At 41.8% G+C, this 27,037-nt stretch overlaps 2 protein-coding genes across 4 annotated transcripts; both read left to right on the top strand.

Moving 5' to 3' along the window:
• Positions 1-620: 620 nt before the first annotated feature.
• ppp1caa (protein phosphatase 1, catalytic subunit, alpha isozyme a) lies at positions 621-9,324 on the top strand. The gene is made up of 8 exons (XM_035180860.2): positions 621-780; positions 1,045-1,155; positions 5,719-5,850; positions 6,071-6,301; positions 6,396-6,500; positions 6,591-6,814; positions 7,929-8,063; positions 8,419-9,324. Exons 2-8 carry the CDS (start codon positions 1,101-1,103, stop codon positions 8,533-8,535), a joined length of 999 nt encoding a protein of 332 aa, XP_035036751.1. The 5' UTR covers positions 621-780; positions 1,045-1,100; the 3' UTR covers positions 8,536-9,324.
• Positions 9,325-13,564: 4,240 nt separating this feature from the next.
• Positions 13,565-25,754, top strand: kmt5c (lysine methyltransferase 5C). Of its 3 annotated transcripts, XM_035180405.1 has the most exons (10): positions 13,565-13,920; positions 14,313-14,445; positions 14,879-15,044; positions 15,173-15,282; positions 15,424-15,587; positions 17,155-17,174; positions 17,386-17,522; positions 17,635-17,807; positions 18,877-19,881; positions 23,139-23,340. In XM_035180405.1, the coding sequence occupies exons 2-10, from the start codon at positions 14,333-14,335 to the stop codon at positions 23,189-23,191; spliced, it is 1,941 nt and encodes a 646-aa protein (XP_035036296.1). In that variant the 5' UTR covers positions 13,565-13,920; positions 14,313-14,332; the 3' UTR covers positions 23,192-23,340. The 3 variants fall into 3 exon arrangements, with proteins under 3 accessions (XP_035036296.1, XP_035036294.2, XP_035036295.2); XM_035180403.2 differs by having other exon boundaries at positions 18,877-25,754; XM_035180404.2 differs by having other exon boundaries at positions 17,635-17,795; positions 18,877-25,754.
• The last annotated feature ends 1,283 nt before the right edge of the window (positions 25,755-27,037 follow it).

Consider the following 27,037-nt stretch of genomic DNA (forward strand, 5'->3'; position numbering starts at 1 on the left):
CTTCCATCCTCAGACCAATTCAGTGCTCACCCTCTGTTGAGACATTTAAACTGAAGACCCACCTGTTCTCTCTTTTGATTGCCCTTGAACAAGTCTCACCTATTAATCTTATCTTAAATGATCTTGTTTCTATCTCTCATTTAGTCTATCTGTAAGTCAAAGGGTTTGAATTGTGGATGCACTTTAAGCTTATTGGGTGGCTTTTACTATTTTATGTTTTGTTTTTTTCTTCCCTTATTCTATTGTTATTTTATTGTACAGCTCTTTAGTCAACTCTGGTTGTTTTTATAAATGCGCTTTATAAATAAACTTGAGTAGATTATATTCAGGGTATTTAATTCGATTCAATATTTAAATTCTTGATTGGAATCGACCATTTAAATCAACTTCAAATGTTTTTTGAAACAACCTTGTTAAATTGCAGTGTTGTTTTAGGCTCTACGTTGTAATTCCTACTGTAAACACTGGGTGGCGCGCTTCCGGCTCTGATCGAAACACCGTGATGACGTTTTAAACGGCTGGGGGCGCGGTCTGTGACGGACCCACCGTGCGTCCAATCAGATGCGAGAATTCTGGCTGTAAATTCTGGGACGGGCCAATCAGGTTGTGAGAAACGTAGGGGGAGCTCGGTTTGATTCGGCCTCCTTTGGCACCGTAGACAAGTCGGAGAGAAACGATCCTCCTCTGAAGTTCCTGGGGGGAGAGCGAAGGGATCCGGGCGAACCGCGGGAGAGGGGCCAGGATTTACTCATCATTCACCCAGAGGGCCGGTGACACAAGGTTTGGAGGATTTCATCCCGTCGTGGGTCGTGTTATATCGTGAGCGTTAGCCGCGGTTCCGTAGCTTACGTTACTTGGCTAGCAGCTACCTAGCTAGCTGGGCTAGCGCAGGCTCGCATGAGCTCATTGATTGTTCCAGTCCGCCTCCATTGCTCGGTTCGCTCTGCGAGGCACCCGCCAGCTCGCCGACCAGAGTCAACACGTATTCTATCAGCAGCTGTCTAACGAGTCCGTGTGTGTTTCTCTCTGCTCTTCAAACCCAAGGTGCCGCGCGGAAAACCAAGGTCTCCACCGCCCGAGAACGTCAGAAAATAAAGAAAATGGCGGAGCCGGACAAATTAAACATCGACTCTATAATTCAGCGTCTCTTGGAAGGTGAGGACGACCAAACCCACTGTGCGGCTCTGTTCTCCACTTAGACAGCGGTTGAGCTCTGTTCGGGTGAAATGTGTGTTTTATTGCCCAGGTAAGTGGGTTGAAGTTGAAGGCGGCCACGTTATGTTGTAGTGGCCGACCTCACACTGGTTGGGTTTGGATGAAAGGTTGAAGTGAAACCAAACCCTGTCGTTCCACATTTACTTTGTTAGGTGACGGTTTTTTTTTATAAATCACAGTCGTTAATTTCAGTCTTCAACAGAAATGCATGCGTGTGTTCGCACAGCAATTCTGGGGAAGTAGGTGACCGTACATCACTGGGCACCTTTTGATGCCCATTCTCGTACATTACTGGCTTTTTGTTTTTTAAGAATCCAACTGACGTTTCTTGTGTTTCAGCTCAGAGAAGTCCCCACTCTGAAAAACTCTCAACAGTGAGGGGTTATATTCTTTGGCTTGTAAATGTTTACTTTCATTGGTACTTGTTTCCTGGAAGAGCAGTCTTGTTCAGTAGTTCTTCTCCCCTTCCCCATGTGGGCTTCTCAGTTACTTGGGTAGACGGCCCTGTGCTTTGCTCACTGTTCCAGTTGCATTGTGTCAGGATCTGATTACAGTTTTACAGCCACAACCTTCCCCCAGGGTGACTTAAAGAGGTGTACGTACAAAGGTGCTTTGATTGGCACATGGTAGCTCTACTATCGTGTGAATCTTTTAGTCATCTTTCTCGGCGGTTTTAAGCGAGACATGAACTACTTATATAATCTTGTGTTGCAGTAAAGCAGTGTCATATGGTCTCGTGGTGGGAGAGCCTTAAATGTGTACAGTAGAGCTGTTGTAAAACATGTGGATAATTCAAGATGCAAGCAAATGCTGTGGAATGGTTTTGACGTGCAAACGTTTTATGGCAGATACAGAGTGATTGTGATATGGTGGCCCTACAGGTTCAACACAAACCATTTCTTCCTAAATAGAGGGTTTTACATGTCCATCTGTGTACAGTCTGTGGAGACAGATTTGTTATGGTTGGGGTTTGTGTGTATGAGGGAAAACAGGGCTGTTTTATCTTCACATCCACATGATGATTGTGTAACAGGAGCCCTGAGGACAATAAACAGAAGCATGAATCTCTTCAGACTCAACTGTACAGTTCATCTAAAGAGCACTTGAAATGCGCGTGTGACCTCTGTCGTTCTGCCCGATTCACACACGCATGTACGTGTTTCCCCAGTGGAACTGTTGTAAAGAAACATATTTTTTGCGTAACTTTCACAGGAGCAGCATTGTTTGTTGGCTACGGGTCTAAATTGCATGTTTCGTCACAGTATCAGAATCTGTTTTGGTCAGTAACTAAGGAGTGTAGGGTACAGAGAACTTTCCCAGACATAACTCTCATAATAAATGTGACCGTAGCCCCCTGTTTCTTTACCATCTTAAGTATAGACTGTGTGTGACTGGCCTAAACTGAGCTGGTGGAGATGATTGGGATTATTGACAAATATACATATGCACTCATGGTGCCTACATGGAGTTTGACTTTGACTGTGGACCAGACTGGAGTGTTTTGTATATGGGTTGTTATGGTCAGGTTTGTGATAAGGTTGTCTGCCAAACACAGAAGAAGACAAACAACCCTGATAATGCCAGTATTTATATCCTCTTGTGTAACCCACTTGACCTTTTTTCAGCATTAGCAGTTTTATTACTGAGAATAACCACTAGCCAGTTAATGTTACACTCATGTTGATCCACTCTAAGACTACAGCAGACTCAAGAATAGCCGGCCCACTGCAGGTGCCACGTTAAGAGATTGGAAAGTTATCCCACAGCAGCTCGATGTCCTATGTGGACACCGAGGTAACCCCCTGCTAGCTCACTTTGTTTCGAGACCAAACCAGTTAAATGTGTTTGGATAATGAGCAGTTTCAATTGGATTACTTACGTACACCTAGAGTTAACTGTAAGGAGTGAGAGTTGTTAATAGCATGTCTGAAGAACATGGCATAACATAAGCCCGAGCTGAACGCCCAACACTGAGTCGGGAGCACTGGACCAAACCAACTGTTGATTACAGCACCCCTGCAACAGCGACAGCTTTTCTGTCGTGCTGGTCCAGCTCTTTGTTTTCTGTCCCCTGATCAGCGCAATGGAAAGCCTTTTGTCTGTACCCCGCATGATAAGCTCACTGTTGCCCACTGGCTATGTGGCTAACTTTGGAGTAAGCTCTGTCAGGGCTTAGCCCTCTGTAATCCAGGTTAAAGTGACATGCAGCACTGCAGTATTTATTCCTACTTTTCACTTTTTAGGACCTTGCTTTTTGGTGTCACGCCAGGATAAGCCAGTTTTCCTCACCCATTTGTCTATTTCTACTCTCACCTCTCTCTCCCAAGTGCTTTGCAAGCACCATTAAGACAGATGCAATTGCATTTGCTATTTAAACAACATACACAGGGGACGGGAAAATGGCTGCTGTGTCAGTCTGAAACTAGCAAACACATTTACGACGTTTGGGGGGATAGTCCTGAGAGTCAGGTGCTCTGTCTGTAACACAAGAAGTAATCGGTGACTTCCTCCAATCGTGGCTTAAAAACACATTCTTTACGAGAACATTTTCTTAGTCAGAAATTATCTTTACTATTATCTCTTGAGTCCAGAGTTTTTACATATGATTCACTCCTCCCTTGTCTTATTGATGGGGTGTCATTAATGGCATACTTAATGTAATCAATGAAGTCACCATTAAAGATATGACAAGTTAATTCATTCTCATGCAAAATTTATGTTTGTCTTCGAAGGGTCTGCTCTGGTACATCCAATCAAGTGTTCTTTACTTATTGACTTGTCTCTGAACAACTGCCTGATCCATTAAATAAATGTTTCATTAGATACGTTAAGATTGATGGCTTTACACAGTTGTCTTTAAAGAATATGAATATTGAATAATGAAACAGCAAGTTAGAACCCACTCTGACGGTGTTATTTTGCTCATGTTTAGTTATAAAAGTGATATGAGCTTGAACTGAACCTGGACTTGGTGGCAGTGTTCTGTTTGTGGATGGATAACCACTGTGAGTAACTCTGATCTCAGTTTTGACCAAGAAGCAGTTCAGATATAATTTTGAGAGAGAAACCCAACAGTTCCCATAACGAGCAAGCTTTTGGTGAATTTTGAGGAAAAAACTCCCCTGTTCAATGCTGAAAAGACTGTTGTGAAACAAATCTATTTTTGCTGGTTTGCTTTACTTGTTTAAATTCATTTGTCGGTTTCTCTGTTAACCTGTCATAAACATATTTGTGAGAGCTCTGTTTACAAAGTCACTGAGATAGTCGGAGGCAGTCCGTTCATCACTGTAAGTACATTAACTATTCAGTAGCCCGTGTAGGATTGGTGAGGTGGGACGGAGATTGTGTCAGGAGGTGCTTTGCTGTCATGTAGGAATGAAGGCACGATTGATTCTGTCGATGTTACAAACAACCCCAAATCCAAACTCCATCAGGAGCAGTCTTGCACAAGGCCACCGTGCACACACAGCATCACGTTGGGCAAATATTTTGATCAGAATTTTGAGCACAAGTACCAGATTCATGTATTAACGATTGATATGGTAAATGGTCTGTATCGCTTTACTAGACATTAGTACAGTTTTACCTCAAGCACAGTTTTACATTCACCCATTCATACAGTGCATCTGTGCAGCACTTTGATCTATGCGTTAGAGGACGGTCGCTCTGACCCTTGAGCCACAGCGGCCCATTGTATTTCTACCTCTTAAGACAAGATTTCTGTCAGGAAATTAACTTGTGTGTGTGTGTGTGTGTGTGTGTGTGTGTGTGTGTGTGTGTGTGTGTGTGTGTGTGTGTGTGTGTGTGTGTGTGTGTGTGTGTGTGTGTGTGTGTGTGTGTGTGTGTGTGTGTGTGTGACGTGTAAACAGGGAGAGACTTGATAGACCTGCTCTGTTCTGCAGATTGTATCAGTGGACGTCTCTGGGTGGCAGGAACAGAAAGTGTTATAACAGCCCGTGGTTTGTTATTTCTGTGTTGCTCAGCAGGCTATATCAAGTGCGTCCTAATTATATGTATGCATTGTCTTTGCTGCAGCTACATTAACCAGAAGGGGGAAGTGGGTTTCACATTTTCCACCTAGCTTCAAATTGAACTGCCACTTCAGCAGAACCTTTTGCGGCTTTCATCAGACTAGTTTCCACTGGTCGTTTTTTTTCAGATGTTGTATCTCTTCGCATACGACACAAGCGAATCTTGTTGTTGTGGTTTGAACAGTAAAAGGTGAATCTTGTGTGACTGTGTATGGTTTACAAAATTACAGACTGCAGTTATACCTCTAAATGATATGGTTACCTGCTCAAGTGGCTGTTGGAGTGGACGGCTCACAGAATTCACTAGCATTTGGCTGGTGGGAGGTGTTAACTTTCCAGTCTGGTGGCCGGGCTCAAAATCCCAGCTTCAGATTTCATTGATATTCTTTATGTCAGTCTTTCTTACAGCTCTGACCACCGCTGTGTCTTTGTTGTGTCTCCAATAAAACACCTGTCTCCTTTTTTTTTTCAGTCAAGGGCTCTCGGCCAGGGAAGAATGTTCAGCTGACAGAAACTGAGATCCGTGGCCTTTGCCTCAAATCCCGTGAAATCTTCCTGAGTCAGCCAATCCTGCTTGAACTAGAGGCTCCCCTCAAAATCTGTGGTGAGTTATGGTCAGTTAGTTTCGGTGAAGCTTTAAGTCTGAAATATCAAGTTTAAGAGGCTGGTATGATGGTCATCATGTGAGGCTGTATTCACGATCTGCCAGACCGTTTCATCGTCTGTTATTACCACTTGTATCACTGTGTCGACTCTGCATGTGAAACCAACTACACCCAGCAGCAAAGTACGTTTTAATGACTCTTCTCTGCTGCCCCCTGCAGGTGATGTCCACGGTCAGTACTATGATCTGCTCCGACTCTTTGAATATGGAGGCTTCCCCCCAGAAAGCAACTACTTGTTCCTGGGTGACTACGTAGACAGAGGGAAGCAGTCACTGGAGACTATATGCCTGCTTCTAGCGTACAAGATTAAATATCCAGAGAACTTTTTCCTGCTGCGCGGCAATCATGAATGCGCTTCTATTAATCGAATCTACGGCTTCTACGATGAGTGTAAGTGCACAGAGCCTGTTGATTGACTAAAACATACAATTCAAATCTGAACTGTTGAACATCACTAAATTATTTTTTTCTCTTTTGTTAAAAGGTAAGCGACGGTATAACATTAAGCTGTGGAAGACCTTCACAGATTGCTTCAACTGTTTACCTGTGGCGGCCATTGTAGATGAGAAAATCTTCTGCTGTCATGGAGGTGGGTCTTGTTAATAGAAGATGCAGTGAAGCCCACGTTAGCTAATGAGAACCAGACTAAGTGTTTGTTTCATGCATGTCCTCGTTTCAGGTCTCTCTCCTGATCTCCAGTCGATGGAGCAGATCCGAAGAGTAATGCGACCCACAGACGTGCCTGACCAGGGTCTTCTGTGTGACCTGCTGTGGGCCGATCCAGACAAAGATGTGCTGGGCTGGGGGGAAAACGACCGCGGTGTCTCCTTCACATTTGGGGCAGATGTGGTGGCCAAATTTTTGCACAAACACGACATGGACCTAATATGCAGGGCACATCAGGTAATGTTTATGATTTACTGTGTAGAGATTAAAAGCCTAAGTAAGGGATCAAGATACACTAATAATAGATTATGTTAGTTTTTCCATTGACATTGTCAGAGGGTTATTCATACAACTGTATGTTGAGAGATGTTTCTTATATTGTGCAATTTCCTAAAGTTCCCTTAACATTCCTGATAGTTTTCATCAAGATCCAAGAATTCTTCTCAGAGAAATCAACAAAAGTGTTAAACATCCTGTCTCACAACGTTAGAAAGGGGGGAAAATCCTGGATCTGCCCCCTGATTCAGAGCCACAACAAAATATAATGGGTTCATCTTCCTCCATTAACTACTGAACTGATTTCAGTTCAGTAGTTTTTGCTTAGTCCTGCTAACAAATGCAAACGAAAACAAACTCATTGGCGTGTGTAATTAACACAAAAAATTTGCATTAAAATCGTATAATTAAATGTTGAATTGGCTGCAGGGTTTTACTGGATTGTACCTAATAAGTGAGTATTTTTTAATTCAGCATAGTCAAACCAAATTAAATGTTTTCTCTAGAAATTAGTGCAGGTGGTTATATCAAATCCCTAAAGTGTAATATTCTGTACAACCTAAATAGCACTCAGAGGCTACACCTCCCCGGGCTCCAGAGTGTGACCATTTTTGGTCACATGTTTGAGAAGTGACTACAAATTTTCCTTGACGTCCTGCCAATACAAAACCAATAGCACCGCTGGGAAACTGGTGAAAAGTCAAAAGACCACCAAAGTGAAAAAATGACCTGGATCCACACCAAGATTGAATGGGTTCTTTCCTGACCCATTCTCCATCCTTCCACCATGTTCAATCTGTCTTGTAGCTTTTGTGTAATGTTGCTAATGGACAAACAAACAAACAAACGCAGATGAAAACTGGATGTCCTTTAAAGGGTCAGGCACTTTTCCTAAGCTGTTCAGTGACATCTAGTGGCATTTCAGATCAAGTATTCCTTCTTAATCTAAATCTTCTCAAAACCACCTGGACAAAAATGGTACCAACAATCCAGCGACCGTCTGACATGTTTTTTTTGTCTTGCTCCTTATTCATTACACTGTGTGTAGTATTGACTTTTTCATCTCCATCCTAAGGTCGTGGAAGATGGTTATGAGTTTTTCGCTAAGAGGCAGCTCGTCACCTTATTCTCGGCTCCCAACTACTGTGGAGAGTTTGACAACGCTGGTGCCATGATGAGTGTGGATGAGACGCTCATGTGCTCCTTCCAGGTGTGTGTGTTTGTTTGTGGGTGTGTGTGTAGGTTGGGACATGGCTGCTGGGTGACTATTGTTGTGTGAACATCTCTGTTTGTGTGGATTGTGAACAGGCTGAGAAAACATATCTCCTTGGGGAAATTAAAGGGTTATCTTATCTTCAAATAAGAGCGTGTGCTAATACTTCTCATTGTGTAATGAACCTAATTTGCTTGGCATGTTTCCCTTTTTAACGCTTTATCTGTTTTCACTTTATCTCATTTGTTCTTGTTTACCTTTTATTGTACAACATAAATATGGAAATACTGGTGTAATTCTACTAAAAGTTAATTCATGTAAAATTAATTGTTCCTCTTTGTCTCTCTCACAGATTCTGAAACCAGCAGATAAGAAATTGTATCCTTATGGCGGAGGGGGAGGAATGGGATCTGGGAGACCGGTCACTCCGCCGCGAAATTCAGCCAAGGCCGCCAAGGCCAAGAAATAACACCCACTGGGTTCACCTCCAACAACCTGCCACCCCCCTGTCGGCCCAGTGTTCTTTTTTTCCCCTCTACCTCCCAAACTTGTTTCTCCCTCGTCACCAAACAGCAACAAAAGCAAACAAGTGTCCAGGGTTCAATCATATTTCTTCTCTCTAAAACTATTTTTAACAGTTTGTTTGGCTGTTTGCGTGTAATTCCTTGTGTGCGAATGTGTATAAAAAGTGCGACTGATACAGAACTAATTTCTATATTCTGTATATGCGTTATTATAATTTTTTTCTTCCTTCAGTAGGCTACCCTCTGTTGTTTCCTGTCATTTTGTAGAGGTTGGTTGGAGCCTATCTATGATGTAAATTCAAGCCTGGGTGCAGGGGGAAAGGACGGGGCAAGAGAAAGGAGCCTTGGCTGTTTATGTTAAGGCCCGGCACTGTTTAATGCTAAACACAAGCTTTTGTACATCCTGTTTCAGAGGTCTGTGTGTGTCTATGTGATGGGGCTGGGCAGGGAGGGCACATGGGTGGGCACGGGGGTGGGAGGGGTCAAACAGAAACGGCACATACAACACACTGGGAACACCGGGGGAAATATGTGCAGGTGAATCCATGAGACATGTTTTTTTTTCTTTTTTCTTTTCCTTTTAGAAAACTGATTTGAGAACAGTCATGGATGTGAAATGGTTTTGCTTCTGTTGTAGATATATGAAACCAACTTGGTTTAATTCTTTTTCTTCTTCTTCTTTGGTTTTTAGTTCACTGAAAGTTAAGATGAATAAAAACAACCATTTATTTTAATTATGCCACCCCGCTGATCACTTTGTGTTTGCCATTGCTTCGAAGGTCGAAAGTGTCATTTTTGGCCCCAGTTTGCCTGCAGTTGAAACAAAAGGGCAATTCACATGTTTAGAAACCTGTGGAAGACACAGAAGCTCTGTCACTGAGCTGCTGCTGCTAATTGCCTCGTAACTACTATGTGAGATCTGACAGCTCTCACAATCAGTTAACTGGTATTTATTCTGCTCTGAACTTAAACATAGTGCTCTATACTCCAGATGGCTACTGGGGAGAAAATGGCTTCAAGCTCCTTCATACATTTAGTTATGATCAGAAGCTTTCAAAAGGAGATGAGCTGGTGAATCATTTCAGTCAAGTCCTCTTCATTTGAATCCATGAAAAAAAACCTAACAAGAATGGGCTTGTTTAACCATGAAGCCAAACCATGCACGATACAACAAAGTGAAGACAGTTGTAGACACAGCCCTTTAAATCTGATGGAGAATCTGAGCACAAAATATTACTGAAGTCCGACATGATGATTTACCAAAGAACATCATGTGCAGCGATCCCCCTCTGAATGTATCTCAAAGTTTTGGTTTCAGTGCCAGATGATTCCCAGACAAAAAGCTACTGCCGCTCAGCAATTAAATAAGTTAGATGTTGCTCTGTAAAATCCTCTTCTTTCACAACACCATTCTCTTTCAGCAGCTCACATGCCAACAGATCAGGCACACTCAAAGACAACCGAACCCTCAGACATCAGTTTCCTCGATTCAATGCGGATTCGTGAAAATCTTTTTATTTAAGTTAATGTAAGCTGTTTCTCTCCCATCACTTTGTGTCACGCTCTCCATTTTGCATCCCCTTTAACTTCAGCTGGCGTACAGGGTTTCCCCAGTGAAAGCAGTCCATGGGTCAGCACAGGCTGTTGCAACTGGTGGGGAAAAAAACAGTGTTTCAGGGTCTCTCACTGCTCATTTATAGTAACCCAAACACCCCCTCCTCCTAATCATTACATAATTGGTGTGTCTTGTTTTATTTGCCTGCTGTCTGTCCTCACGCTTCAGCCCTCTGTCCAAGTGTAAACACAGACTCACAGCTCTGCAGATTGCTAAACCAGTAAATGTTGGTCAAGCTGAGCGTCGTGCACGAGCGCGCACACTTGAGCAGAGGGTTTTGAAGATGCTCTGGCTTCACCTCCATTTTCTGTGCCAGACGTTTTCACCTCAGTACCTCAGAAACTAAATGTTTTTTTTGCTCTTCTTAATGAAATTATTGTAAGTAATGTAATTAATTAGAAAGTAAGGAATCCTGCTGTGCTTTCTAACACATAATTAACATTCAATGCTGCGTCGGTTGTTGTGTCGGGGAGGGGCAGGTGAAGACAACATTATTGGAAATCGTAATCAATTTGCATCCAGTTAGATCAACTCAGGAAGTGATATTTACATGAGAATGAAGTTCAGTGGTGAGAGTTCAGTAAAGTATGAAAAACACATGCTTAAAACACCAGTATAACAGATTGTGTAAAAGTCAGATGACTGCAGATTGGAAAATGAATGAAAAATGAATTAAAATGAGCGGAGCCCAGTCTTGACACGCTGGTTAACCTTCACAGTGATCTGTTGCTTTGACGCTTTTTTCTTTTTAAGTTGTAACTGATGCAGACCCACCTTTCTTGGATAAAGTTACATATCACCTATGATGTTTAAGAAAATGTACAGAAATGTCGGGTATTAAAGTCTGGTAGCATAAGTCAATGTTAATATAAGGCCTGAGCATTATGATGTTGTGGAGATGATCTGTGTTCACTAATTCAAAAATAATGAAGTGACTCATCCAGGAGTTAATATAGTGCTATAAAAGATGGAACGTCTCTTGTCATCCGAATATAAGGTCCAATAAAGGCCACTTCCATTCCCATTCCCACAGCTGTATAACCTCTGCTTTATTATTTTTTAATTCTATATTTACTGTTATTACCAATAATCTGCTCTTTAATCACCCTTTTTCATATTTTTACAGACAAATTTAAATGCTAGACACTGCAAAGCTTATAGTGTAGGGTTTTTTTAATCAATCAGGGATGTTTTTGCACCAGGCACTGTCACTGGTTAGATAATATGAAATAGATTAATACAACTAACAGAAAAAACAGAAACAGCAGATATTAACTGTATTTTTTATTTGATTTCAGATCAATCACAAATTGTCTCTGTTACATGGTAGAAATAAAAACATAGAATTTGTACATCTGTGTCTGCTTTATCTTTTTCAAATTCAATCTAACATTTCACTTTCACCAGAAAAGTGAAAGCAGCCACCGCCTGCTGGCTGGTATTTGTACGGTGTCACTGGGAGTGTCGTTTCCTCGTGTCTTTTTTTGCCTCAGGGCAGACAATTTTCCCCTCTGGTTTTGCAGAGGCTGCCTCTATACTGTCTGATAAACATCTCAGTGTGATATAAGATTCGAGGATTTATTATTTGTCACATGCACAGAGATTCCAAATAAAAACCTGCAGTGAAATATGGGGGGGGGTGCTCCATTTCTGTGAAGACATACCACGGGATCAACAATAAACAGTAACTAGATGAATTAAGGATCAATAGTGGTAGGGAAATGACATATCTGCAAGACAAAGTTATTTCAAAGTTATTTCCGAAAGCAGTAATTTTTCAGAGTAATAGTTACAGATAAAGTGACAAAAACAGCAGTGAGTGCAGATATTGCAAGTGTGTTAAGAAGTGAGGTGTGTGCTGAAGGTCTGGATGGCCTGAGGGAAGAAACTCCTCTTCAGCCGTATGGTGCATGTTTGTATATTTACTGATGTATTTCTCAGATGCGTCCCGCTGAGACAGCACACAGGAACTTTACCAAGTCAAAAAGAATCAGTTTATTGCTTTCACATGAGATGCAGCTACATTGTTTTATGCAGCCCTTCACCAGTTGTATGCGACAAAATGAAGAATGAAAAGAGAAGTTGATGAATTTGCATGACTTTTTATAAAATATATGCTAAAGTGTGTTATTGTTCTAAATGGAAGCTGTAATATTAAAAAGCCCAAGTTTCTGATCATCTGTGACATTTACATCAGGTGGCTGAGCGTTGCCAGTGGTGTCTAGCTGCTGATTTATGACAACGTGGCCGGACGTATGTCCTCCACTGTAAAGTCACCACCCATTGTAAATCATCCTGCTTTATGAATCAGACTCATGTACGAGTTTTCATCAGACGGCAACATTAGATCCCATGCATCCCCACACCAATCAGCAAAAAATAAAAGGCTGTACATGAGCTGGGAGTGTGAACAAGTTAAAAGACAAACAGATATCTACAAATCATTTCCAGATAGTGATAATGTGTTTGCATATGATGATTAGGGTTAGGGTTAGGGTTAGGCATATGATGATTTTATTAGTCATCAGTCACTGTTTGAAACTTGCTCATCGTGATCTGTTGTGAATTCATTCAGGAATATAAAACACTACAGCGGTGCCTTTGGGTTCCTGGAAACTTGAATTAAATTACGCCCTGTAAAATATGCAGTAGCACTACTCTGGATTGTTTACCAGTTGAAACCTGCCCAACAAATGGAGGGGGTGGGGGTGAGGGTACAGGGAGCCTCTTGATCTCGATTGAAGACATTCCAGATGAGCTGATGGTCGAAGTATTGTTGTGTATTAAAAGCAGAATAACAATTTCGAAAATGATCAGTTGAAAAAAAAGATGCTGACTTTGTTTTGTTTCATGAAAAACCTCCATATAAATTATATTAAATTCTCTGTGTCCAAAATACAAAAACTTTAATTTCAGCTACGCGTCTTCAATTCACCATTAGACCTGGCTCATAACAAAAGCTCAATGTTTCACTCTTAATCACAGCATTTATTTATATTCATTATGATTATTTCTCCACTTGAAATGAATCTGATCCTCTCTGGAACACGAACCTGGTGTATTGAGTTCCTCACTTATTACAATTTAATGCAAATGTCCTGAATAATCTCAACCTCAGACAAGTCATTGAACAATCTGTCGTTAAATGAGTGCTTATGTTGACATGTGGTGGTTTAGCTCCTGGTGAGAGGATCTGATTCACTCAGTAAATACTCTGCCGTTATCAACATGGTAAACCTAACCACATCGGAAACCCCGCCCGTTTAAGAGTCCGACCAATCATCGGGCAGCTCCCCATTCGATTTGTAAAATTGACCTTGACCTCAGCGAATAGCGCAACGCGTGGGCGTGGCCTGCTGATAGTTCGGTTGCACCGCACGCAGCTCATCAACTTTTGCAACTAAACGAAGCCTGTGCAGCGACAGTGATCGAGCTACACAACACGGACCTGTCAGGCCCCCGGGACCCCGTGTGTGGCGCGTTCCTGCCCCCTGACGTCCGGGTTGGGACTTTTCAAACGTCAACAAAACAGCAAATTCCAGAAGTGACGAGGAGACTCCATTTTCGCAAGCGGCTGCTCGGGCTAGCGGGAAGCTAGCCGCTTATGTTGCTAGGCTAACTTTCCCTGCTAGGCGGACGGGAGCCAGAGCAAGCGACGAGCTTGCGATTAATTATCCATCTGACGAAACTTTCGTTGCCCACACAAGACTCCCAGGTATGTCTGCAAATGCCGCTTGCCCAGGGTGCGTTCTCCACTGCTCGGCTCTCAGTACCTGGATTTCGTTAGCGATCGGGTGCAGTCCTGTTACGTTAGCTGCAGACAGCTGGTGCTACCATGTTAGCTTTCTCATATGATAACCCAGTACCCCAGCTAGCGGACATGCTAAGCTAATGGATGCTATCGGGGAACCCAGGCGCGTTCCTAACTCATGCACACCGTGATGATTTATTGGTCCCAGTGAGCGTGGTGGCTTTGTATGTGTTAAACAAGAGAGCCGGCAGCAAATGCTTTGTTATTTCCAGGCGGGATCTGCAGGAATGCACAACTAGTGGTTGATGGTTTGTTGTTGTTGATGTAAGAGCGTTACTTTGACCCTGTGATTGCAGCATGCTGATGGTGGGAGGCAATGGACGGGTGCACTAGAATGAGTGTGAAGGAGCTGTGTGAGACCGATGACCTGGCCACCGGTTTGGTGCTGGACCCCCTGCTGGGCTTCAGCACGCACAAGATGAACATCAGGTAACGTCAGGTCAAATGAAGCAACATGACAGTCCAACACTTCCTCAGATCAGTCCTAATCAAATCCCTATGAAGCACTTCTGTTTCACATCAATACAGTCTTTGCTTGTTTACTCTGGCCGGACACCCATTTGTCAGACTATTTGTTACACTGAGAACAAAGCTGTTGCAGTCTAATGCAGATTATCCTGCTAGAAATCCCACGTTCATGAAGGTCACAAAGTTTCGTTTTATCGTAATTGTTTCAGAGAGTTGTTGATCCAACTTGATGTTAATTTTACAGGATGCACTTGGTGCTGCCTAACTAAATTGCATTATATGAACAGTTGTTAAATAACAGGAGTGCCTCTTTGTATAATGCAGAAACAACAGCTTAAACTAGTATGTCGCTCTCCTCTTCTTACGTGCTGTTATCTGCTTTTCTCTCCTTAAGTCCCCCACCAGAGATCCGGCGATGGGGTAACCTGAAAGAGACCTTGCTGCGCTTTCAGCGTACGCTTGACTTCAATGCCACGTTTGAGGCGCTGACAGTGGGTGAACTGGCTGGTGACTACTTCAGTGCTTTGGGAAACCATCGGCAGGAGCTGCTGAGACAACACGTAGGCTCATGTTTAAATTTACAAATCAGTATCATATAACATCACAGGTTCACTGGAAGCTACCATAAATTCTTGAATTTGTCACTTGAATGTGTTAACACAATCTACACCATCTGTTATGTCTGCAGGTTTATCGCTACCTCAGTGCCTTCCTGTTGGATAGCGGCGTGAAAATAGACTCCTGTGACAGATACTCATCGGAGACCAATGGGGCGAAGATAACCTCAACAAGGCACTGGTAATAACTCAGAAATTTAACATTGCATTTGTTAGGGCAGCATGTCGCTGAATAGCAACTGTCGCCGTCAGAGCAGAGTTTCCTGGCCGGGGTGCTGCTTTTTAAATTGGAGATTTGTGATGCTCAAATTGTTGCTCGCAGGTTTGTAGGAGAGCGTGTGGAGGTCCTGCTGGGTTGCATAGCAGAGCTGAGTCCCACCGACAGTGCAGTCCTGAGGGCAGGAGTCAACGACTTCAGTGTGATGTATTCTACACGCAAACGTTGCGCTCAGCTCTGGCTTGGACCTGCAGCTTTCATTAACCACGGTGAGTGTGTTTGCATTCGAGACTCATTCTATCCAAGGACACACACACATTTACACAGACTCAACTCAAAGTTGTCATCGCTGATAGGAGTGCTGGTCTGTGAGTTTAATCAGCACTACATTTCACCAGGAGCACCTTTTTAAAGATGCAGTCTGTAATCCAAATGTTAGAAGAAATTAACACATACAATCAAAACACAAGGTGGGAAATTGTAATCACAACACAATAAAACTGACTCACACCTAAAAAATTAAACGCGATAACACAACAACAAGGCTGAGTAAATAATTGTCTAATGCTTGGTGAATACTGTAGTTAATGAAAGAGAGATAATATCCGCTAATTTAAGGAAAAATCAAATTTTTATTATGTATTCAAAAAGTTTTGCATTTGATATGGTTAACAATTGATGATTAGATATTTACATGTCATGTTAATGCTGTACAAATTACCAAAGATAATTTTTTTGATGTGCTTGAGAGCTGGATTAGAAACAAATTCTTTTTTCAGTGGATACTCTGATAGATTATCTAATAAATATATAGAACATAATTTATACATACAGTATATAAATGCCAAATATGTAAAATCTTCCTTAACTTTAGGAGACAATGCTCTTCCCCTATCTGACTCGTGTAGTTCCCTGATTTCCTTCAACCTTTATTTTTATGTCAATTCTTACACAGTTCCCTGTATCAGTTTGGAAAATAAATCTACTTTACATAGGTAAACAAGTGTGTTGCGTAGTTACACTAAAAAAATCAGATTTCCCGTTAATTTGTTTTGTAAACACCACGAGAAAATGTGTGATTTAAGGGCGGTAGAGGAAGTTTTTTATTGTCATGACTGAATCTTAAATATAATCACGAATCAAATTGCTCAGTGTAGATTTAGGATTATTAGTTTATGAGGTGGTTAATACAGAATTAATTTCAAAGTTATTTGATTGTTGTTTAATGGTTTAAGCAAAAATGCACCAATGCCATATTCTAAAATGTGAGTATTTGCTGGTTATAGTCCTCACTGATAATAAGTTGAATATTGTTGGATATGGGACTGTAAGTCAAATAAAACAAGACATTTAAGAGAGTCAATTAGGTTGCTATGGACACTTTATTATTTATTGACATTTTGTCGATGGAATGAATTATTGATTGATCACATAAGATGTAGCAGCCTGAAAAATGCGTGTAAAATAATTATTTGAAATCATGATTTGATTATGTGGAAAAGGAGTCGGCCACGATTACATCAGATAAGCACAAGCAGCTTCCTTTTCATAGGCCAGATGTCAGTCAGCATCGCGACCTGAATTGTAATTTGAAATCGAAATTATCCAGTGTAATTTGAGTTAATTCTTCCCACAGCTCAGGGCAGTTAGTGAACGTACTGTATATTTCAATAATGTTTGAGGGTTGTTCAGCTTAGCCTTCGAGACTTTGCAGAAAGGATTCAGCACATGGCAGCTGATAAACATTTTTTGCCATTCGTTGCTGTGAATGAAGTGATTCATTTAACTAAAAAATGTTTCTCTGTGTTTGTCTTTGTTTGTCCTTCTCGCCTGAAGACTGCAAACCGAACTGCAAGGTATCAATATTCATTTATCACATTCACTTAAAATTGACGAGTTGAAATATTTTTATTTATTACTCAATACATAATCTTATGTTTTTATTCATTTATAACTCTATGTTGGAAACAGCATTATGTTCCCAGTGTGCTTCCCATCTGCTGTGTTAAAGTATCCCATGGGTGAACCAACCTTTCTTTGTCTTTCTCTTTCTTGTCACCCACCCAGTTCGTCCCTGGTGAGAAGAATAACGCTTGTGTTGAGGTGATTCGTCCCATCTCACCTGGGGAGGAGATCACGTGTTACTATGGCGCCAGCTTTTTTGGCGAAGGCAACGAAATGTGTGAATGCTGCACCTGTGAGAGGTGTGTCCATCATTGCATCAGACATCGTCTTTATTGTATTTTGGTTTTTGCTCCATACTGAAGGTTTTCTTGTATCCAACATGAAAAAAAATACTTTTTGAATGATTTATAGGAATGGAGAAGGCCACTTCAGACACAAAGGGAAACAGCCTGAGTGTGAAGAAACAAAGGACTCTGTGGGCCAGAAATACCGCCTGAGAGAGAGATACCTTCGTCACCACAGAGAGAAGAGTCACTTTCCTCCGAGGCCGATCACACCAGGAATACACTCAGGTATCTTTAAAGGTAACCGATTAGGGATTTTCTTTCTCAAATCAGTCACTTGTAAAGTTGAAAAATAAATATTGATGGTGAGCTACTTCAAATAGAAGACAATTGGCTTTTTAAAAACCCAGTCAGCACCACAGAGGTAGTTCAAAACTAATCTACCTGCAGATCACAACATATTTTTTATATATTTTAGAAATTACAATTCTCAAGATTTCAGCTTAAAATCAGCTTTGTATTATCTAAAAAAATCTGTATAGTCTACTTGACACCTTGGCACAATGTTGCACCATAAATCTCAGTTTATACAGTCAGTTTACTGATAATGATCAGCTTTGTGTTACTCTTTTTAAACAGATGGGAGTGTTGAGTTGCTTTGTAACTAACAGTGAATGTAATCACCCAGAACCAAATACATTGGAATATAATATTTACCTGAGACTGTGAATTTGAACTCGATATAATGTTCTTTTGATAATTTAAAAGTAGCATACTGCACCAGAAGGAGGATTGCGTGCAACATGAGAACTGTTTTGGCTGTTGCATGTCTTATTTTAAGATGCTGGAAACGGCACTTCCTTTGCAACAAGCTTTACATTTCTAGTTTCATATGAATTGTTGTTGTCTAGTTTCATCCCAATTATAAACTGTTGCTTCTTTTAAAGAAAAATTTGCTTAAGCATGTATTGTACAGTTAGTGTAGTCATTGTACACTATGTACATTTGTTAACTTTTACCCAAACCTTACTGAACATCTCATACTCTGTTAGCACTACCTTAGCATCTGCTTTGCATTAAATTGCTCACAGGATGGAAAATGATTTGAAGCAATTTAATGAGCATGATTCTTGAAATCACACTGTTGTGTCTCCACAGCCACATCTGGGCTCAAGGTCTGTGTTCAGTTACTCAGATCATATCCATGACATGGTTGTTTGAATAATAAAAATTTTTGGCTACTGTTTAAACAAACATGCTTTTCAAGACCTGCGTATGTTGCAAATGTACACATCTGCAGAAGAAATGCAATTTACTATAGAGCAGCTTCAAGTTCAACTGTTGTTTTGTTGTTCTCTTTCATTCATAGCCATCCCCTCAAGGAATTCCTTTACCCAGCAGATGAGGAGAAATGCCTTGAAGAACAGAAAACTGAGTCAAACAAAGAAGTGGAGACGAGAGAAGCACAGACGGTCAGGAAAGCACCCATTGAAGTCCTCCACAGTCAAGCAGCATCGGACGGTTCCTCTTTTGTCCCAATTTACACTGAGGAACCTCAGAATCAGAGTACGGCATCACTCAGTGGATTTCTTACTCTGCTGTAAGGATCCAAAAAGCAAAGAAAGGGCCTTGCTGCAGGAGCTGGAGGAAGTGAACCTCAAAGACAACCGGCTGAGTATACTAAATTCCACTGGTGATGAAAATAACAGCAGTGTGGTCAACCTGAAGCCTTTCACTCTAAATACCTCCGCATCAGATCAACAGAAAAGTAGACCATCGGCAAATAAAGCTGGTCTAAACGGGAAGTCTGTCAAAGTGGTGGACAAGCAGCCAGTCCAAATGAGGACCTCTTCAAGAACAAGGAGCATGGTTCAAGCTACGCTCACTCAGCAAACTGGGTCCAGTAACACAGCTAACAATACAACAGTCTCTCACCCTGTGGAGATGGAGAAAACCTGCAGTGCAATAAAACAAGAGAAGATTGCAAAGGCAATCACAGACAGTCAAAGCAACAAGTGCTGCAGCCTTGAATCTGCTCAAAGTCCAGCTGCTGAGCATACAGCGCAAAAGACCATCAGAGCGCCATCTTTGTTAGAAGTGTGTCAGAGTGTCACGGGTGGCTCGAAGAAAACAGGGGACAATCCATTGATAACACTGAAGCAATACCTTACAGTCAACCTAACAAGGTTATCAGTGTCACAAATTGTAGAAGCAGAAAAGACATGTGAAGACAGGAAAGCAGGAATGGAGATAAGAGGAAGGAGCAGGCAAAGCCAGTGTCCTAGACCAGCGCCTCTGACTGTACAGTCAGAAAAAAGAGTGTCGAGATCTCAGCAGAATCAGGGAGGAGCATCAGAGGTCTGCACAGCTGAAGGTAACAGAGGGGTGAGGGAAATGTTTTTTAAGGCCACCGATAGAGTCAATCTAAGGAAGCGACATGCAAGTGAAACTGTTGGTGATTCATGTCACAGCGAGGAAAGGGGAAATGACAAGGTTATTGAGATACAAATGGTGTCAGAAGAAGAAAAGATATGTGCACAAAAAGAGCAGCAGGATATTGTACAAGGCAATATTGAAGGGGAGAAAGTAGAGACAAATGCTGCAGCTACAGTTATAGAATATAAAAGTAACAGAGCCCCAGAAGAAGTGCAAGAGTCTGAATGTAAAATAGTGTCCAGTGAAAAAATCACAGAACAAAATAGCGTCCAGTGTATTACAAATGAAGTCACGGGTGCGTGTACAGAGGAGGGAGTTGTTCAACTCTCGGAACAATTGGCAAGTAGTGTGAGTAAATATCCGGAAAGTAGACAAAAAGATATCGTCATTAAGCAGGCAAAGGTGCTGCTATCGGATATTTTAAGAAGAGATAAACCCTTATTAGATAAGAGATTACAGGAGGAAGTTGTTGGAAGAAGGTTATCAACTCGAGCTTCTAAAGAAATGCCAAGTGCTGAGGAGCAAGCAGAACAGGCCGAGATAAATGGAAGCACAGAGCAGAGGAGCTGTAGGAGAAGACAAAAGCTGAGGCCCAGAGCAGCGAAAACAAAAGAAGATAAACAAATCACCAAGGGACCCTTGAGCAAAGAGGTTCCAGCTACAGTTAAGACCAGGTTGAGTGATGATAGTTTACATCTTCAGTCAACAAAGAGGCATAAAGACCCACTGGCCTCCTGCCTCAGCACACTACCTCATAGGTCACTAATTTCAGCCAAGGCTACAAATAGTTTGCATCCAGACACCAATCCACAGGCACACATACAGTCCAACATACCTCTGAAGAAACGCACATTTCGCAGTTCTATGGAGATAGACTCTGAACAGGGTTTGAATTCTGCTTCAGATCAAGCTTCTAAAGAAAGCACTGAGTTAAATTCGTCTGCGTTGCTGATGCAGGACTTGACGTCGGTTTCAGGGGAGGGTACTAAAGTGAAAAGAGAATTTAAAAGAAGATTTAGAAAAACAGAACTCCAGAAGTTAAACCCCAAAAGCATCACAAAACAGAACTCCTTAATCAGAGTGCTTCGCCCCCGATCTAATGAAGTTCATTTATCGAGGAAACTTCGAAGGTGTAAACTTGAGAGGCGAGATTATGACATCGACAAAGCTCGGACACTCAAAAGTCATAAGCTTGCAAAGAACAAACAAACTGAGAACCCGGCAATAATCCAAGACCATTTTGGTAAAAATTCATATTTAAATACATTTCTAAAAAAGGATGAGGGGGAAATATTAATCGATCAAAGTGATCTGGAGGACACGAAGCCTGGCATTAATTTTAAGATTCGTTTCAAAAGGAGGAAAGGGAGAGTTTGGGAGATGCAAAGTGCAGGACTTGAAAATATGGCGTTAAAAACAGAGAAGGGGAACGAGTTGGTGACATGCGATCCTTTTAAAGCCATCATGGATTCTGTATCGCATTTAAACATGGAGATGGAGGCAGCCCAGGCTCATGTGCAGGCTAGTAAGAAGTCAAAGAACAGACTGCATCGTTTGAAAAAAAGAGGCAAGAGGTTGTGTGAAAGGCAAGAAGTAAATGTCTCCACAGAAGCAAAATTAGACAAAGACGGAGTCATAGACAATGTTGAAATTGTACGTGAAACTCCTGGTGACAAAGTAGAACTCAGAGAGAAGCGTGATGGGGAGCTTTTGGCTGGAGTCGAGCAGCTGCCTGAAAAAATGGAGTGTCAAAAAAATGACATGCCATCTTTGCCGACTTTACTTGAAACGAAAATAGAAGATCGCTTTAAAAAGAATTGCTGCTTGTTTGAAACTGCGTCACAACAGAAACAGGAGCCAGAATTTGATTTTAATGGTCTTTCGCTACCAGTAATTAAACTACGTAGAAAGATGGAGGATATTTGGGAGGTGGACAGCAAAGAGGAGCTCTTGCACACTCAGCTTAAAGTAGAGCCCATAGTTAAGAAAGAGATGAAGGGTCACCCTTTAGGAAAAGAATGTCTTGAGTTTACTAAGCTCAAAGAAGAGTTCCCATCCTCTCAGAGACTGAACAACCACCTTGCCCTGATGAAAACGGAACAGCCACCGTTTTCCTTGTCATTGTCACCACTGTCCCTGTCTTCCCCGCTTAATGACAATAAAACTGAAATGATGTGCTTTGCTGCAGATAGAATCAGTGATAGGCCAGAGATCAACAGTGGTGGAAGGAAACAGAGGCACAAAATGGAGAGAACTCGCAAGTGTGGGCCTGTAGAAACACCCACCACTTGTCTTAGTCACACTCTCCAACAAATTGACAACAGTCTCTCCAGGCTCTCCGAAGGCTTGTGTTCGTCTCAGACTCTCGAAAAGCCGACAGCCATTTCCAACGCTTCTAGCTCTGTCATCCAGCCCCCATCCCAGTTTCCTCTATTCACAACAACAGATAACATGCTCTCTGGTGAGCCCAGCTTCACAAACTGCTGCGATGATATCCTGGACTTTCAGTGTCTCAACTTTGAGGGTTATTACCAGCCACAGAACATCCTTCCATCTTCTCCATCAGATCTCTGTTCACTGGATCCACCCACAGATCCTTTCAGCAGTCCCCTCTCTCACAGCCCGTCTGATACATGGACGACCGAGACGCCGTACCTTGGCCCTCCCAGTCCAGGAAATAACTTCACCAGTGAGGATCTGCAGTTTTTTCCAAGTCTAATTTCTTCCAAAAGTGACTCTGTTCCCCTGGAATGTGAAGTGAAGGATACCTCAAATTACAGAAATCCCCCCAATCCCAGTTTCAGTTTCTCAGCTCTTAGCAACTCTGACTTTACTGCGAAGGATCGAGGTATGAGTAGAAATCCAGCAATGAGGCTGTCCAAAGAAGACCTCAGAACTCAGTACTTGCCTGTAGTTGGCAAGCCTCGGTCATTTGGTGCAACGTCTTCATCTGTTACGTCTCAACATCCTGTTACTATAACACAGCCGTCCATCTACGTCAAGCCGAGTACAAGCCAGCCAAAAGGCCAGACTTACCATAAAACCCCGGCCCCCTTCCATCGTATGGCCATGCCGAGTAAAACTCAGTCTTTTTCAAGTAGTAGTCAGCCAAACCCAGTCAGAGGAGTGTCCCACAGTTGTTTGACAAAGTCTTTTACATCACCTCAGATGTCTAACAAACTCTTATCTCCACAGCTCTTCACTGTGAAAAATCCCAATCCTCCAGACAATCCGTTCAACTTCCATGAGAAAACCTCAACGGTTATTCACAGGGTGCTCAAGTTTCAAGGGGGGAACCAGAGTCAGAACTTGTACAGTGCTCCTTGTAAAGACACCATGGCTGCTGGCAGCCCGACCATCCCGTCCAGAACACTCGGTACAAAATCAGGTGCTTTTGAGAAACCCCAGCAGAGTCAGAAACTTGGTTTTAGTATGGACGGCAAAGGGGTCATGTCTGCTCAAGGGTTTGGAAAAGATTTTAGCCACCTTGTTTCGCCCAACACCCCCAACAGGTCCACCCCTCATTTCAACCAATCCAGCACCTCTTTTCCTCAGTCTTTTTGTAAAAGCAAGATGTCATCTGATAAACATGAAAGTGCAGAAACCAACATGACATACAAAAACTTTTCTGCCCTGCCAAGACCCTTCTTCTTTCCTAGCAAAGTAACACATAGTCATTCATTACCACAAGATAAGAGTTGGAAACATGATAGACCCACCCTGTCGACTTCAGACAAACACCAGCCATGTTACACCCAGCAAGACCCCTTTGACTTCAGCTTCAGCTCCTCTCTTTCACCCATGACTCAGCACAACAGCCCCCAAGTGATCCACAGTACGCAACCTGGTACGCCAGCAGCAGCACACAAGAGCCAGTCCTCGACCTCCTCAGCCTCTTTCCCCTATGGCTGTCAAGGTCCTCCCTATGTACTCAATTTCAGTGGAGATCATTCATTGACCCTGGGTCTCCGGGATGGGGCTGACGGTTACCCAGGACTCGGCTCAACAAACTACACCTACCATTGCCTGATGGAACCTTCGGGCACACAAGGGCGGCTAGTTCTTGAGCCCTGTGGGCCCCAGCTTTCAAGCCAAGCATCTTTTTCCTTGGGTGGATTTTCAGGACTCAAAGGTCAGGACGAACACTGCAGGAAAGACATGCAGCAACAGTGCCCACCTGGGGAACACCAGGGCGCACCCCACTTCGGACCTGTTGCAACATCTCACTCCATGGGTCCCACAAAACCCAAGCGGGTGAGGTTAGTGGTGACAGACGGCACAGTAGACTTAGATCTCCAGTACTCGGACTGATTTACTGCAAATATTCAGATGTTTTGTTCAAAGGGGATTATAGTGTCTCCCACAAAATGTTTTGGTAATCATGGTAATTCATAGTCTACCCGCTATTAAAGCCCACTGACTGACATTTTTCTAAATCATTGTTTTGATGGATTGTTTGAATGACTTGTACAGGGTTTTATGTAAAGTTGACCTATCATCAGTGTGTTTTAGCTACTGTATGAGTTTAAAAAAAAAGACCCTGTCATGATAGATTTGTTGAGAATACCTAATTTAAGAAAACAAAGTATTAAATATATTTGTGAGTAGGAGTTTGAACCTAGAGGCCCTGTAAACACTGAATGCCCTCGTACTATACTGTAACATAGTTGTATGAATCTTTCTATGCCATGTATGGCAGTAGAGACGAGAGATGTGGTGGCTGGTACTTGTATTGGTGGGTTTTAAAAAGGCAGCTTTGTGCCTCAGTCTTTGATATGTTCTTGTGACTTTTTGAAGTACCCGTTGAAACAGTCCGCCCTCGGTTTTTATACTCACAGTAAGCTCTTCTCTCACTTTGTGTGTGCGCATGCATTTAGCAGGCAGGTCTTGAGGGATCAAAGTGAGGTGTGTAGTCGTCCCTGATAACGTTACTGTTGCTCTGCCAGATGTAAGAAAGACCATTAGTCATTAGCGCATAGATGAAAGGTTTGTGCATGAACAGTGTAAAAAAAATAAGTAAAGATTCCCATACCTGAAACTGTATATCTAGACGTCTGGGTGAAGATGCGTGACAAAACTTTTTACAGCTGCTCTCTTGAGTACTCATGCAGACAAGTGAGTAGGAAATGTTTTTCAGGTTAATGGATGGAGGGATAGTACAACACAAGTTCTTCAATTTGGAAATTTAAGGCAAATATTTACGAACATTTTACAACACAAAAAGTGACAATCTTCTCACAGAATATCTCACTTTTTTCATTTATTTGGTCCTTTTTTTACCCGGGGAAAGAACGGAAGAATTAGTCGTGCGACATCTAATACAGTGACACATGATGGAGCTACACATTCATAGATGTTTATATTGTAACCATAGTTATTTTCAGTTGATTGTGGAAGTCACGTGAGCATTACCCTCATGTTATGATGCTCTGTATGTTGAACCCCTGTTTGGTAGGAGTGCTCAGTGTGACTGCATATCCTCACATTACTACCATAAAAATGTACTGTCTTGATACGGAAAGGCCAATTATTTATTTTAATATCCTCATTCTTGAAATGGTGCTTTAAAGTAATTTATATTTCACATTGATTGTTGGAAGATGTAAATGTTTTTATTATTTAATGGGACAAAATACTGAACTAATTATTTACATTGACTATTTAATTTCACAGCCTTTGACATCCAGTTTTTGTCGGTTGTTACAGGTTAAACTTCGTCTGTCCTCTTTTCTAATAGGCAGTTAGTCTTACTGAAAGTCTGCTGTAGAAATGTACAAATGTAGCCTATATCATTAAAGACACTTAATTCTTTTTTGTATTTTCTCTTTGACTCTTAAAAAATGTTTTCTAATAGTTAATTGAGAAAAAAATCCTAACCGTTAACAATATTTCAGCAATTTCACAATATTATACATACATACACTTAAGAAGTATGTATTTTCTGTTTGAAATGATAGAGAATATGGAATCAGAAAATGTTGAAAAATGACTAATCACTTATCAAAATAAATGATCATGTTTCTGGTAATAATCCAGATTCAGATTCATCAAATCAAGATGCTGAATCCTTTTAGTATATATGGCTTTTTTTTTTATTTGTGCAAATTTCCCCCTGTAAATTCACCTGAATTTAGTTTATAAAACAATTTAAAAACTAGAATATCACTCGATATTGATCAGTTTATTCCTCTTATTAGATTATAAATGCCCTCTTTGGTTGGCAGCACAAAGTGGGAGAGAGGAGGAGGGAGAGAAGGCAGGATGGAGTCGGCCGAGACAGAGAGCAAGAAGGTGAGAACCAGGTGAGTAAGAAGTGAAGACCACGTGGACTGCCGATTCACTGCAGTGGATTCTGAAAATCGAAACTATCAAGTCAGTTCCACACTTCCCTCGGGAGATCTTACCCACTCACCAAAGTTACATAGAGCAAAACAGACATTCAGGAATGAAAGAGGAAATATTCTCCCTATTCCAAGTCAGTGAACATTCAAAGTAATTTTAATCAATCTGCTGTTTTAAGGTAAAAAAAGTTGCATGGCGAAATGTTTCCGCTGTTTTTGTGTGAGCTGTGTCCACCGCAGTAAATCAGCAGAATACATTCTTCTGAGCTGGAGTCAAGTGCACAGGTTAAGTTCTTGTTTTTGCAGCATCATTTCCTCTCTAAGTTTTGGTTTTGCTTCAGTCTCCTCCTGCTCTCACACATTCAACTGGTTATTTTGAAACCAAACGTTCATCTTCCTGGTTCATTGCTCGACCTTTACCTCCTTTCTCTTAACAACCTGTGTTTTCATCCAGCTCAACCAGCATTTGTTGATCACCTTCTGCTTTTCACCTCGATCCTCTCCCTTCCTCTAGCACATGACCCACTTCTGCTTTTCTTTTTAGCTCTCAGGAGCAGCCGAGCAGTTAATTCTGATGCCAAGTATAACAGTTTCCTCATAATGAGGACGGAAAGAGACGGATGGAGAGATGATCCGTTATAGCAGTAAGGGACTGGGTGTTTCGGACATGGTTCAGTTAAAGGGGCAGGAAATAAAGGGGGTTGGGGATAATTAATATTTACACCAAAGTACATAAAGATATTCCAGTTTAAT

Source organism: Hippoglossus stenolepis, chromosome 16, assembly GCF_022539355.2.
Source record: "Hippoglossus stenolepis isolate QCI-W04-F060 chromosome 16, HSTE1.2, whole genome shotgun sequence".
NCBI classification, from domain to species: Eukaryota; Metazoa; Chordata; class Actinopteri; order Pleuronectiformes; family Pleuronectidae; genus Hippoglossus; species Hippoglossus stenolepis.